The 12,979-nt window shown below is 31.5% G+C and overlaps 1 protein-coding gene across 1 annotated transcript; it reads left to right on the top strand.

Annotated features, from left to right (window-relative positions):
- The first annotated feature begins 207 nt into the window (after positions 1–207).
- LOC123195248 (oxysterol-binding protein-related protein 4C-like) lies at positions 208–5,178 on the top strand. Its single transcript, XM_044608907.1, has 6 exons — positions 208–389; positions 2,831–2,977; positions 3,200–3,445; positions 3,975–4,363; positions 4,456–4,558; positions 4,833–5,178. Exons 1-6 carry the CDS (start codon positions 387–389, stop codon positions 5,085–5,087), a joined length of 1,143 nt encoding a protein of 380 aa, XP_044464842.1. The 5' UTR covers positions 208–386; the 3' UTR covers positions 5,088–5,178.
- The last annotated feature ends 7,801 nt before the right edge of the window (positions 5,179–12,979 follow it).

Below are 12,979 nucleotides of genomic sequence, written 5' to 3'. Positions count from 1 at the left end.
AAAGTGAGTATATATAATTTTATTAAAAGGTAAAATACTTTTAATTGACAGAAAAAAAGAAAAAGAGAATTACAATAAAACCTCACATGAAAATATATCCATTTTCAGCAGATCTGAAATCTAGCATTAGTTTAAATACTATTTAAATTTATACCAAATCCTTTGTTATTTTTTAATCTTGTTCTAAAATTACAAACTGTTTGTCTTCCCCTCTCTCTCTCTTCTCCTTCAGTCTTCTCATTTATATATAACAGTACACTTTTCTTAAAACCGTATCTCTGGTAACAACAAAGAAACACGTATTATCGAAATCTTAAAAGCAGACTGCCCGAAGCGCTATTTCAAAATCCATTTTTCAAGAAGCAGTATCAAACTCTTATCCTGAAATGGTGAGTATTCATCTTATCTTCATATTTCCCTTCTTCCTTTTCCTATCTCTTTCTGTAATTTTCATTCTTTTTCTTCTTCTTTCTATTATCGAAAAAAAATTGACGATACCAAATATATATATATATATATATTTTATTAGTTCTTTAACAAAACTGGCTGTTTTCCGACGAATGAAAGGGGTTTTTAGTGGCTGTTTTTTTTTTTCTTTTCATGTTAATTTTATATATTTGCTTCGAAATATATATATAAAATACGAAATATATATTTTATATATATTTGCTCGTGCAAAAATGGTGGAGTGATGAAAGTTAATTTTTCGTGAAATTAAATTTTTGCTTTGAAATCATGATTTTTTTTTCTTTATTTTATCTTTTGAGACAAAATGAAATGTGGCCAAAAGTAGAAGCCGAAACACATTAGAGTTGTAGGGCATTCAGGTGAGCTTGCTGTCAAAAGACGAACGTTGTCTTTCACAAATAACAACGTCCAAGTTTTATACTATTTCTAAAACACTTTAATCAAAATGTTTTAAAATAAATATAAAGAATTAATTATTTAATGAGAATGCAATTACTTGGGTGATTATTATGAATTGGTTGGGAATTGTTTTGTTTTAAATACGAAAGCCACAAGGCTCATGGAAACACAGGGATGTTTATGATCAGTGGCCAGGAGGTCGGCTTCGTTTGGTTACTCTCTATACATATTTGCTTAGGAGTCGGTATAATAATATCTATCTATCTATCTATCTATAACATAAAAAATGATATAATAATATTACTTACTAATATTGTCTTGCATTTTTTTTTTTCTAAGTATTTGTTTTTATTCTTAAAAATCAATGCAATAACATTATTATTATTAAATTATAATAAATACATACATACATACATACATACATACATACACACACACACATATATAGTTGTTACTTTTCATTATCATAAAAATTTTCTTGTGAATTAAGTTAGCAATTATTTCACATATGGATGCCGGCCTAATTTCTGCTGTCGTCTTCCTTTTCATTTTCATGCACGCTTTATTACTTTTCGTACACGCTTTATTCACAATTATACATTTGTTGATTTACTTGCAAGACCCACAAAACCCCAAACATTGAATGAACAACTACTCCCCTCAAACATTGAAACATTTCACTTACACCCCAAAAACTTCATTCCATCTTTTCAACGATCATTCTTTTCGATGTTCCTCTTCGGCGACATCTCCTCTCCCCTCTCTGGTGGTTTCCTAGCATGAAAACCATCGACGTCAGTGTCATCCATGTGACACTGTCTAGTTGATTTATGTGTCCACTAACGCATAAATCATTACATGGATCTGTATAATTTTTGTACAGATCCGTGTGTGAAAATCTAGTCATTTCTAGATTTTTGATGATTTTCGTATCGAGAAGTTACCATTGAGAGAGGAAAGATGTTGTCGGAGAGAAACATCAGAAAGAACGATGGTTGAAAAGATGGATGAAGTTTTTGAGAATATAAGTGCAATATTTCAAAGTTTGAAGGGGATGGTTGTTTATTCTAGAATATAAAAAGGGTGAAAGGTAATTTTTTAAAATTATGCTAAAGAAAAATAAATAGTTTTTAAAATTAAAAAAATTAATTTTTATTTATTTAAATAAAAATTTTTAAAATGTCAATTTTATCTTTGATTTTAATAATCAAATCTAACAGGTGGAGTATTTTTTGAGTTTGAAAAAATTAGATAAGGTCAGTTGGGTGAGAATAAGTCTTTTGGCCTAAAGATTAAAAAAAAGTTTATGTTAAAATATTATTGACTAATATATATGAATTGTTTTATCTTTCTTTTCAACTTTTTTTAACTTATAATCTTACATCCATTTCATTTATGATATGTAGTTAACTTATGTTTACTAAATTACCCTTTATTTTTATTTAAACATTAATATTATCTTTTGAGAAAATTATGTTATTTCCATAGCTTTTTTATTTTATTTAATTGTTTCTAGTTAGGACTGGATTTGAATCAAATTAGTTTGAACTCTAGTTTGAGCTTGACTTGGTCAAGTTTGAAACGAATTAGTCCTAATCAAGCTTGATCGAGATCAAGCTCGAGCTTGAGCTATTCATTAGATTTTTTAATTAAAAATTTTGATACAAAATGATATTATTTTGATTAATATATATTAAAACGACGTTGTTTTAATAACGAAAAACGAGTCAAACTGAATTTGAACCGAATTTAAACTTAGCTTTCACGAGCTCGATGAGTTCGAACTTAAACTTAAGCTCAATTATATATGAATTGAGTTAAATTTGAACTCAAACAAATTTGAGTTTGATTCGAGTAGAATCTGGCTTTCTAATAGGACAATATTATTAATCCAATTATAAACATAATTTTTGCTACAAAAATGTGCTTATGGAGAGCTAAGATATGGTACGTTAATGTGCAGGGTAAATATGTGAAAAAGGTGGTCCTTACAAAGCCATTAATGTTCGAAGGAGAATCCTGCGGTGATTACAATACTCCAAATCTTTTACAACGCATTCTAAGTCTTTTTAAAACTGTACGACCAGGAGCTGATCTCACACACTTCCAGGTAAGTTCATATTAATTTTTATTTATCGTTTAGCTGTCTGAGCAATCCTGTGGGAGGGATAGCTTAAGGCCTAATCCGTACCTGGTCTGTCGTCATCCCAAGTCTGATGGACCTAAATGTCTTCAATTGGAATTTGATGAGGACCAAAATGTTATTTTTATAAAAGAAAAAATGGTTAGAGTGAAGATGTTGACTTTCGTTGACTTGCCTTTGAAAATTCAGTTGCCAGCAACCTTCAACATTCCGAAGTCACAACTCCAATTTTACGGCGAGTCAGTGTACTGCTTTAGTAAAGATTTATTGAGCATTTGCAACAACTGTGACAACCCACTGGACAGATTCACATCTGTCGTGGCTTGGAGCATTTCCACCACACGCCCTCTCATTTTTGGCTCTGCTCCTTACAATCCCATTCTTGGAGAGACTCACCACGTTTCTAGTGGCAACCTCAATGTTCTATTGGAGCAGGTACTGTTGCTTTATTTATAGTTTAATGTGCAAATTAGTTCACATTTGTAATAATAGTATTATACTTTCACTCCTTCAAACTTGGAAACTAATGATCAACTAACTGTGGAAACCATCCCTATTTAACACCCGCTGTTCAACTTTTTGTCCAACTTACGGGTTCGAAAAATTAAAGGGGTTCTTCAGACTAAGTTATCTTTCAGACTCAAATCAACCTCCAACTTAGTAATAAAGTTATTGGTAGATTATGTTTTTTAACTATATGCTTCGTATGACATTTATATATAGTTTTTTATTAAACAAACTATATGTTTTTAAAAAATAGAGAGAGATATATAGATGCATAAAGAAGAGAAAAGACAGTGTACAATGCCTTTAAATAAAAAGGAAGTAAGACAAATTCGATAATTTAAATTAAACTATTATTTGTATAAACTTAAAAGAGTAAAATTATGTGTGATTCTTAGGTAACGGTTGTTAAGCATCAAATTTATACATAACCATTTCTTGTGCTTAACGGATTACACAGGTGTCACATCATCCACCCGTAACTGGTCTCCATGCAACCAATGAAAAGGAAAATATTGAAATTATTTGGTGTCAACAGCCTGTTGCCAAATTCTATGGTATAGGTACTTCAGTGGAAGCCGAGGTTCATGGCAAAAGGCAGTTAAAGCTACATAAATACAAAGAAACTTACGAAATGAACTCACCAAATCTGTTGGTCAGATTTATTCCGGTGCCCGGGACTGAATGGGTTGGCAACGTTAGAATCAAATGCCAAGAAAATGGCCTCGAAGCTGAATTATGCTTCAGAGGTAGATCTTTACTAGGGCGAAGAGGAAGAGCTATTAAAGGAAGAATTTATGAATCATTATCAATGAAAACTCTTTATGAGATCGATGGCCACTGGGACAGGTACTTAAAATTTGTATTAGAATTGTAAAATTAGTGTATAATATTTATATATATTTATTTCGTTATAATTACCTCAAACTTGAAAATTGCAGAACTGTCTCAGTGAAAGACATGCAAAATGGGAAACGAAAAGTTATATTCGATGCAAAAGAAGTTCTTTATGGGCTCAAAACTCCTGTTGTCAAGGATTCTCAAGTATGCTATGAGATTTTTTTTTTACAATGTGCATTTATAAATATGATAGTTTTTCGTTTAATTGATGCATTTAATCAATTGGCTATGCCTGCCCAGTGATAAATAATAGATGTTACCACTTTCTTTAAAAAGAATTTAACATGTCTAGAAAAGACACAAATTTATGCATGATGGACTGACTTATATATGATTTTACTAGATTAGAAAAATTGGTTAATGTTTGGCTATCAAATATTGTTTGTGGACAGCTGAATATGGGTTTAAATTTGTTCAGGCAGTGTGGGCAAGCGAATCAGCGGCAGTGTGGACTGAAGTTAGCCAAGGCATATTGAATGAGGAATGGGAGAAAGCTAGAGACGCAAAGAAAGCTATTGAGGAAGAGCAAAGGAAATTGTTGAGCGAAAGAGAATCAGTTGGAGAATCCTGGCTTCCAAAGCATTTTAATGTTACACAGAGCAGGGAAAGGGGTTGGGACTGTTCACCTATTCAGGAAACAGTACCACCAGCTCCAATTGTCGTCCCTCTTTGAATTTGATCCACAATCCAATTGTGACTCTACAACAAAACAAATTATCTTAAAATAATTATTATTTATGTTAAAATTTTTAATATGTTTAAAACTTTAGTTTTTAGATTAGAAACATAGAAAATTTATTAAAACCAATAATCCAATAATTAAGGAAAAGTTAATCTTACTAATATTTGAATTTTGACTTATACAGTCTAAAATAACGATTATAATTTAAAATTAGATAATTCATATAAACTATTATAAACATGTCAAAATTAATTATTTAATTTAATAATCTATATTAATTAAATATATATATAATTTTATTGTTGTTGCCTTTTTAGAGTAGTGGATGCAATAATTATTGAAAACTCCAAATTGAGCAATGCTATATATATAATTTTTTAATATACAATTTGAGTATTTAGATAATTTATTATCATGTAATTAAATGTTATTTTATTTTTAATTCAAAATTATTCAATCAAGTAATCAAATTGTGTACTAAAAATGTATATGGAAAATTTTATTGACCTCATAATTATTAGACATGCAAATTAAGAGTTTGATCTTTATGCAGTTGATGAAATTTGAACTTATACTCTCATGTTTAATCTCTCTTTCCTTTTACCACTCAAACCATTATAGGAACAACATAAAATAATACTTGATATCTTCCCTTTCTAAGTGCCCAACTTATAGAATTTGGGTTAACTCAGCCTTCACTAGTCATATCTAATGTAACATTTTTGATCAAATAACTTGACCCATCATTAAGATATTGTCTACTTTGGACACACAATCTATCATAATTTTTCTTTTGAGCTTTGCAACTCAAAATACGTCTTGACAATTTAAGGAGCTCACAGATTATTTATTTAGTTAAATTCTCCTTTCACTAACCGATGTAGAATATATAGATAGAGTATAAATAGACCCAACATCTTTATCCAGTTAAATCTTCTCATCCCTAACCGATGTGAGACACACAAATAGAGTATAGATAGACCTAATATCTTTCATGTGTTTTGTCAATGTAGGATTTGCCTAAGGGTATCACATACACCTCCTTATGAGACTCAATGTTCTTCCGAAGGTTTACCCCACTATCATTCAAGAGGACATGCAAAACCGCTCTGATACCATTTGCAACATCTTTTATCCAATTACCGACCCACTGTCAAGATATTGTCTACTTTGGACACACAGTCATTCGTAATTTTGCTCTGGGCTTTGTAATTCAAAACATGGCATGACGGTTTAAGTAACTCACAAACTATTTATCTAGTCAAATCCTTTCATCTTTAGTTGATGTGGGATACACAAATAGAGTATAGATAGATCCATCATCTCTCTTATACTTTGTCAATATGAGATTTGTCTAAGGATATCACATTTAACCTAGTTGCCAACAAACCACTAGCAAGAAAACATAAATTAATTTGGTGAATAATAGTAGAAAAATATAGGAGGATTTGTTAAAAAGATAGGCCAACATGACAAAATATTGATTTATGTGAGTTACAATTAACTTTAATCATATTTCTGTCATAATCATATTAGAAACTGAACTAGTTAATTAATCGTTACATATTCTAGTTAACTATTCTTAACTAGTGAACCTACTTAGTGACATATAATAAAATGGTTGAATTGAAAATCCATTTATAACATTTGTACCAATTTTTGACATGCAAACTCAATTCTAACACATTTATTGCAATTAATTTATTTATAATACGATTTTTTGTTTGGATAGAAATATAATTATTGTATTTACAGAGAAAGTCCTTATAATTCTTGTTGATTGTCTGCTTCATCAAGTTAGTTGTGACATTCCACACCATGCAAGCCCGAGGTTAGCAATTGAATATATCGACATCATTGGCTAAAAATAATATGCGATCTTGGATGACTTTTTGATTGTATGTCTTCATCATCCAAAGATACAAAAAATATAGAACAACTAACTTAACAACATCTTTGTCACAGTCACTCTAACACTATGACTCAAATGCCATGTGGAGGTCTATATAATTGACTGTTAAAGACCCCGATAAATATTGTCGGTTTAATTCTTGAAATCTCTATATACGATGATACATTTGTATCTTCACTAAAAATAAGCCCTGCAACCATGACGAACTCTACAGGGTTGAAACAAACTTCAGTGTCATTTAATATGAACTATAACTTTCTTGTTGGGTCCCTATGATTTATTAGAAAGAAAAGCACCGTGTTTATAAGTGTAGCACTAAACCGATATTCTTCTATGTCTAGGAAATGGTCAAAACATGTTGTCCTAAATATTTCTTGTTGTGTCATATTTAGTTTTGCATAGACGTTTATAATTGTGCCTTTATTGCCTTTAACAATCAATTAGACCCGAAATTAGTAAGCCTTATGGAATTTGAACTGCCTTTCCCGCTAATTGACACCAAATCTCTTAAAAAAGATAATATTGGATCAAACAAAAATTAAAACAAATAGGATGTTAAATATAAAAAAATTACTATGAACAATAACTTCTGTTATTGTTCTGTTAACAGTCACTGTCAAGTCCCAAGCGTGCTTGACTTGCTAATTTCACATTAAACAGTGCTAGGTCTAGTCCCAAGCATGCCCAACCTACTTATTTTATGCCTAAACATTGATAAGTCGAGCCTCAAACACACTTGGCCTACAATTTTAACATTTATATAATGGCAAGCCGATTGCGCTTAAGACCTAGCCAACTATTTTCACCTAAATAGTAAAGAGTTTAGTTCCATACTTGATCGGGCTATGACTCTACTGATGGTACCAACATAAAAAGCTCATATTTTTTCATTTTCAACCAACAAATCATCCATATAATCAACCCAAATCCCTTTTCCAACACATATTAACAATTTCTAATTTAAAAAATACAATTTTACTTTACACACACGAGTGTGTATTGTGGACATATCGGAGTGTGTCTTTCTATTCCCTTATACATGACCTCTTCCTCATGGCTTCTTCTTATGTGGTATTTTTCTATACACACAAAGGTGTGTCTATGGACACATAGACATGTATCCCTTTAGATATTTATTGCATTTTTCTTTTTGAATCTTATATCAACCATGCCACTTTGCAAGGGTATTTTAGTCATTTCATCTTCACACATAGTTGTGTTAAAAACCCCATGTGTCCTAATTGATCATTCACTAGTCAGAACGTCTAATGTTCATCAAAGCGTTAGGAAAAATGTCCTAATTGACCTGAAATCTAGAGTTCGCACACACAATCGTGTGGTATAAGACACAAGGCTATGTGTCAAACGTAGATAACAGATTGAAAAGACCTAAATTCGATTCCTACTTCATTTCTATGCATTTATTCATTGTCTAAACAGTCTTGACATGAAAATAATAACCAACACATTAATCCTAATCCAATTCTAAACATAGTTAACTTTCCACACAATCATTAAACACCAAATCAAAGCATTATGAATTCATACCATAGGCATCACAATGAGTATTCACAAATATCCTTTTTTCTTAATATAATCAAATCATTTGAAATATACAATTCATTATTTATAGCCTTTAATATGCTAATTAAAATAAATGTGGTGTCAAACCATAATAACTCATATATTAACACCTTTCATCATAATATAATCTTAGCAAAAACATGGTTAACCATGTATCTTATCAATTTCATTAATCAAAAGACAATATGATGCTTTAATCTAATAACAATCGTAATCATATTGCATCAACATAAATCATAAAAAGCATTTGCAAGTCCTACTTACCTCTTATAAAAAGTGCCACAGTGAGATTGATCAAAATGTCTTCTTCTCTCTAAGTTTCCTTTTACCATGTCATTGGACTCAAGTTGTTGGAGTTTCTACATGGAAGTCGGATGATTAGACTTCGTTCTCTCTCTTTTTAGGAAGTTTCATATGTTTAAGTATTATGAATAATAATCCCTAAAATATAACAACATGCCTTTTATAAAAAATTGAAATGCGCAACATCATGCATAGATGTGTATCACCCATACATAACTATATATCACATAATTTAAAATTCTTTAATGTTACATCTCCTTATTCTGGTGACATGACAATAATACATGAGTATGACCTCACTATATAGAGTCGTGTGTTACTCAAAACTTATACTTTGACTTCCAATTTACAAACACATGGGAAGGATCACTAATATGCTTATACAATGATGAGACATGGAGCACATCATGAATATAATCCATGCTTGTTAGTAACGTAAGCCTATAAGGTACCTTACTAACCTACTTCACAATCTCATATAAGCTAATATACCTAGGAGCCAATTTACCCTTTTTCCTAAATCTCATCATATGCTTAAAAAGGTCTACTCTGATAAAGACTTTGTCACCCACCCAAACTCCACGTCTTAATGTCTTTGGTTGGCATAACTTTTTTATCAATCATGGGCTTGTTTCATTTTCTATTTAATCAGCTAAACATTTTGAGTCATTTTCTAAGTAAACTCCTATCTAAGAGATTGAATCAATGCATCTTTCTTACCCAACCAATCCTAGTGTAAAGGAGAACGACACCTCCAATTATAGAGTGCCTCATAAGATACCATTTGAATCATCGTCTGATAACTATTATTATAAGTGAACTCCACTAAAGGCAACATCTCAACCCAACTTGCCTTATGGTCTAAAGAACAAGCTTTTAATATGTCTTCTAACACCTAGTTAGTTATCTTAGTTTGGCAATAATCTTTTGGTTACTCAAAGAATAAACTATTAGCTTGCCTCGTTGTATCAATACTACTCCCTAACCACCATGAGATGCATCAATATATAAATCATACTTGACCCATTTCCTCTAGTAGAGCCAACACTAAAATGGAAGTCAATCTTTTTTTCTACTCTTGGAAACTCTCTTTATGAGAATCTAACCACTGAAACTAATTTTTCTTCTTAATGAAAGTTATGAGAGGTATTACTAGCTTAGCAAACCCCTCAACAAATCTTTTGTAGTATCCTGCCAAACCTGAAAAACTATAGACTTCTTTGAATGTCTTCGATCTCTATCAATCTAACACTACCTCGATTTTACTTGGGTCTATTGATATACCTTTTACTGAGACTATATGCCTCAAGAAAGTTGCTCGATCAAGCCAAAATTCACACTTGGTGAACTTTGCATACAATTACTTTTTCCTTAACCTTTGCAAGGTAAATCTCAAGTGTAACTCATGCTCATCATAACTCCTAAAGTACACCAAAATGTCATCGATAAAGACTATGATAAACTTGTCTAGATAGTCATGGAATTCTTTGTTCATCACATCTATGAACACTACAAAGGCATTGGTAAATTTGGAAGGCATCATTACAAACTCAAGTGACCATACCTCGTTTGAAAAGTTGCCTTAGGTATATCCTACTTAGCTACCTTTGCCTAATGATAGCCTCACTTTAGATTGATCTTAGAGAACACTACTAATTCTCTCAATTGATCAAACAAGTCATCAATTATGGGTAACGAGTACTTGTTCTTTACTGTTACCTTGTTCAACTCTCTATATCTATACATATTCTTATATACCTATCTTTCTTTTTGACAAATAGGATGGATGCTCTATAGGGAGATTGACTCGAGCTAATGAAACCATTTTCTAATAACTTTTTAAGATACTTCGTTAATTCTTATAGCTTGATTAGAGCCATTTTGTAGGGTGCCTAAGAGATAAGTGTTGTACCTGGTACCAATTCTATGTTGAACTATATCTCTCATTCAGGAGCTAATCTCGATATTTCTTTTAGGAATACATCTAGAAACTATTAAGCAATTAATGTCTCATCAATGCTCAGTCTTGATTCTACCTTACAATGTGCACTAAAAAACCTATACAGCTCTTACTTAACATTTTTCTTACCTTTACTACACTAATCATCATGCTCTTGACACATTCTTTATCGAATTCAAACTGATCCCCGTTATAAAGGTTAACTTAGACTCTTGTATGCATAATCAATCTCAGATTCATTCTTTCTCAAGAAATCAATCCATTATATCATATCAAAGTTTGGTATCTAAAAAAGTAGTAGGTCTATAAGACGTTGTCTACCCTGAATTTATATCTTTGCCCTATCAACATCTCATCACTTACTACCAATTTACTATCACGTCATTCTATCCTAACTTTTCAAATCATCGTTACTAGTTATACTGCTAATCCCTCTATTAGGCTCTTGGCTACAAAGTGTTAAGAACACCACAATCAATCAAAAATTAAATAATAGTACCAAGGTAAGAAATCTAACCAATAACTACTTTTGGGTTAGCTTTGGCTAGCCCTTGAGTGATGGTGTACACTTTGGCAGTGGCTTCCCCTACTAACTGATCAACTCAGAATAAGGCTATAGGACAAGATCTATCCATGTGCTCTAGTTGGTGGCACTAGTAGTAGACTACTTGCCCTATCAAGCCTTAGTTAGAACCAATTGATTTGGTATTTGTGACGTAATTATATTTCATTAATTAATAAATGATTAATCATTATTCAATTCATATGTATGTCTTTTTATATGATTATAGGAATAACATGCCCTTAGAATGCTAGAACTGTAATGAAAAGATCAGATGACTGATCATGAGAACCCTATACATATATTAAGTGGTCATTCTAAAAATATCTATAATCTCGACATTACAATAAACAAAGATACATATAATAATGATATGCTTATCATAATGTTAAGTGACCCCATTGAAAGGTGGTGATAGTTCTTACATGTCAAAGCTATTCGTAGACAACTTGGTGCAACATATAGGTGCATATTGTAAACATGTTTACCAAATTAAACCCACCAAAGGATATCCATATGGATGGTTACTTTAGTATTTATAGAATAAATCCTTTGAATACCATAAGTTTATGTGATCTTATAACATGAGGTCATTAGACCGCCTTGTGTAAGGTATTATAAAGATAGTGAACAACCATATCATAACATACATGGAGACTATAGTTGATAAATAAAGGATTCTTACTCTTGAGTATAAGAGAAGATATCTCACATAAGAATATTGAATGATATTCATGATTGTTTAAATCTCCAGCTATTATAAGATAAGGTTGTAGCTTAATCTGTGTAAGTTATTAATATATATCGGTCATACTGAGGTACTATTGAGATAGAAACATTTCTATGTCTCAACCTTAGAGATATTAGTTAACGAAAAGATTGAATTGCATGTAACTGTGATGTTGTAAAAGCTTAAGAGATGTATATTGACACTCTGTCATCCAGTTAGCCATGACATGTAGGGTTGATTCAAACACAATCACTTTGATAGGATTGAATTGCATGTAACTGCGATGTTTGAATTCAATTTGAATTCAGACACTATCACTTTGATAAAGAGTTTATAGGTTGCACGCATATAAGGTTGATTTAAACACAAAGCCGAGGATTATTTGATGACAATCCTGGTGTTTAGGGAAAGAGAGAAAAATGCAAATAGACTAGGATTGCTTATTGGGTTGATAGATTTGGTTTGACCATGCCTTGATTAAAGTATACAACTATGTGTACTTGATGGCGTTGATGCCAATCATGCATAACATGACATGACTAGACATTTATTGTTCAAGTCATGAATGCTTAGAAGAAATGCATGGGTGTGTGCCACCCATGCATGTCACTTTAGCGTGGAATTAATTAGAATCATAATTAGATTAGGATTTATGTGCATTTTTATATTAAAAAAGGTGTTTTATTTGCGTCATAGATCTAACACATATAATACACATATACATTGATGAAAACCTGAGTTGCCACCTAGGTTTTCTAAAATTCTCTTTTCCCGTGAACACACTATTCATCTAACACAAGAGCCCTAACAGCCTCCTTCCTGGACAACCTCC

The sequence above is a fragment of the Mangifera indica genome, chromosome 13, assembly GCF_011075055.1.
Source record: "Mangifera indica cultivar Alphonso chromosome 13, CATAS_Mindica_2.1, whole genome shotgun sequence".
NCBI classification, from domain to species: Eukaryota; Viridiplantae; Streptophyta; class Magnoliopsida; order Sapindales; family Anacardiaceae; genus Mangifera; species Mangifera indica.
This window is presented reverse-complemented; position numbering and strand designations above follow the sequence as displayed.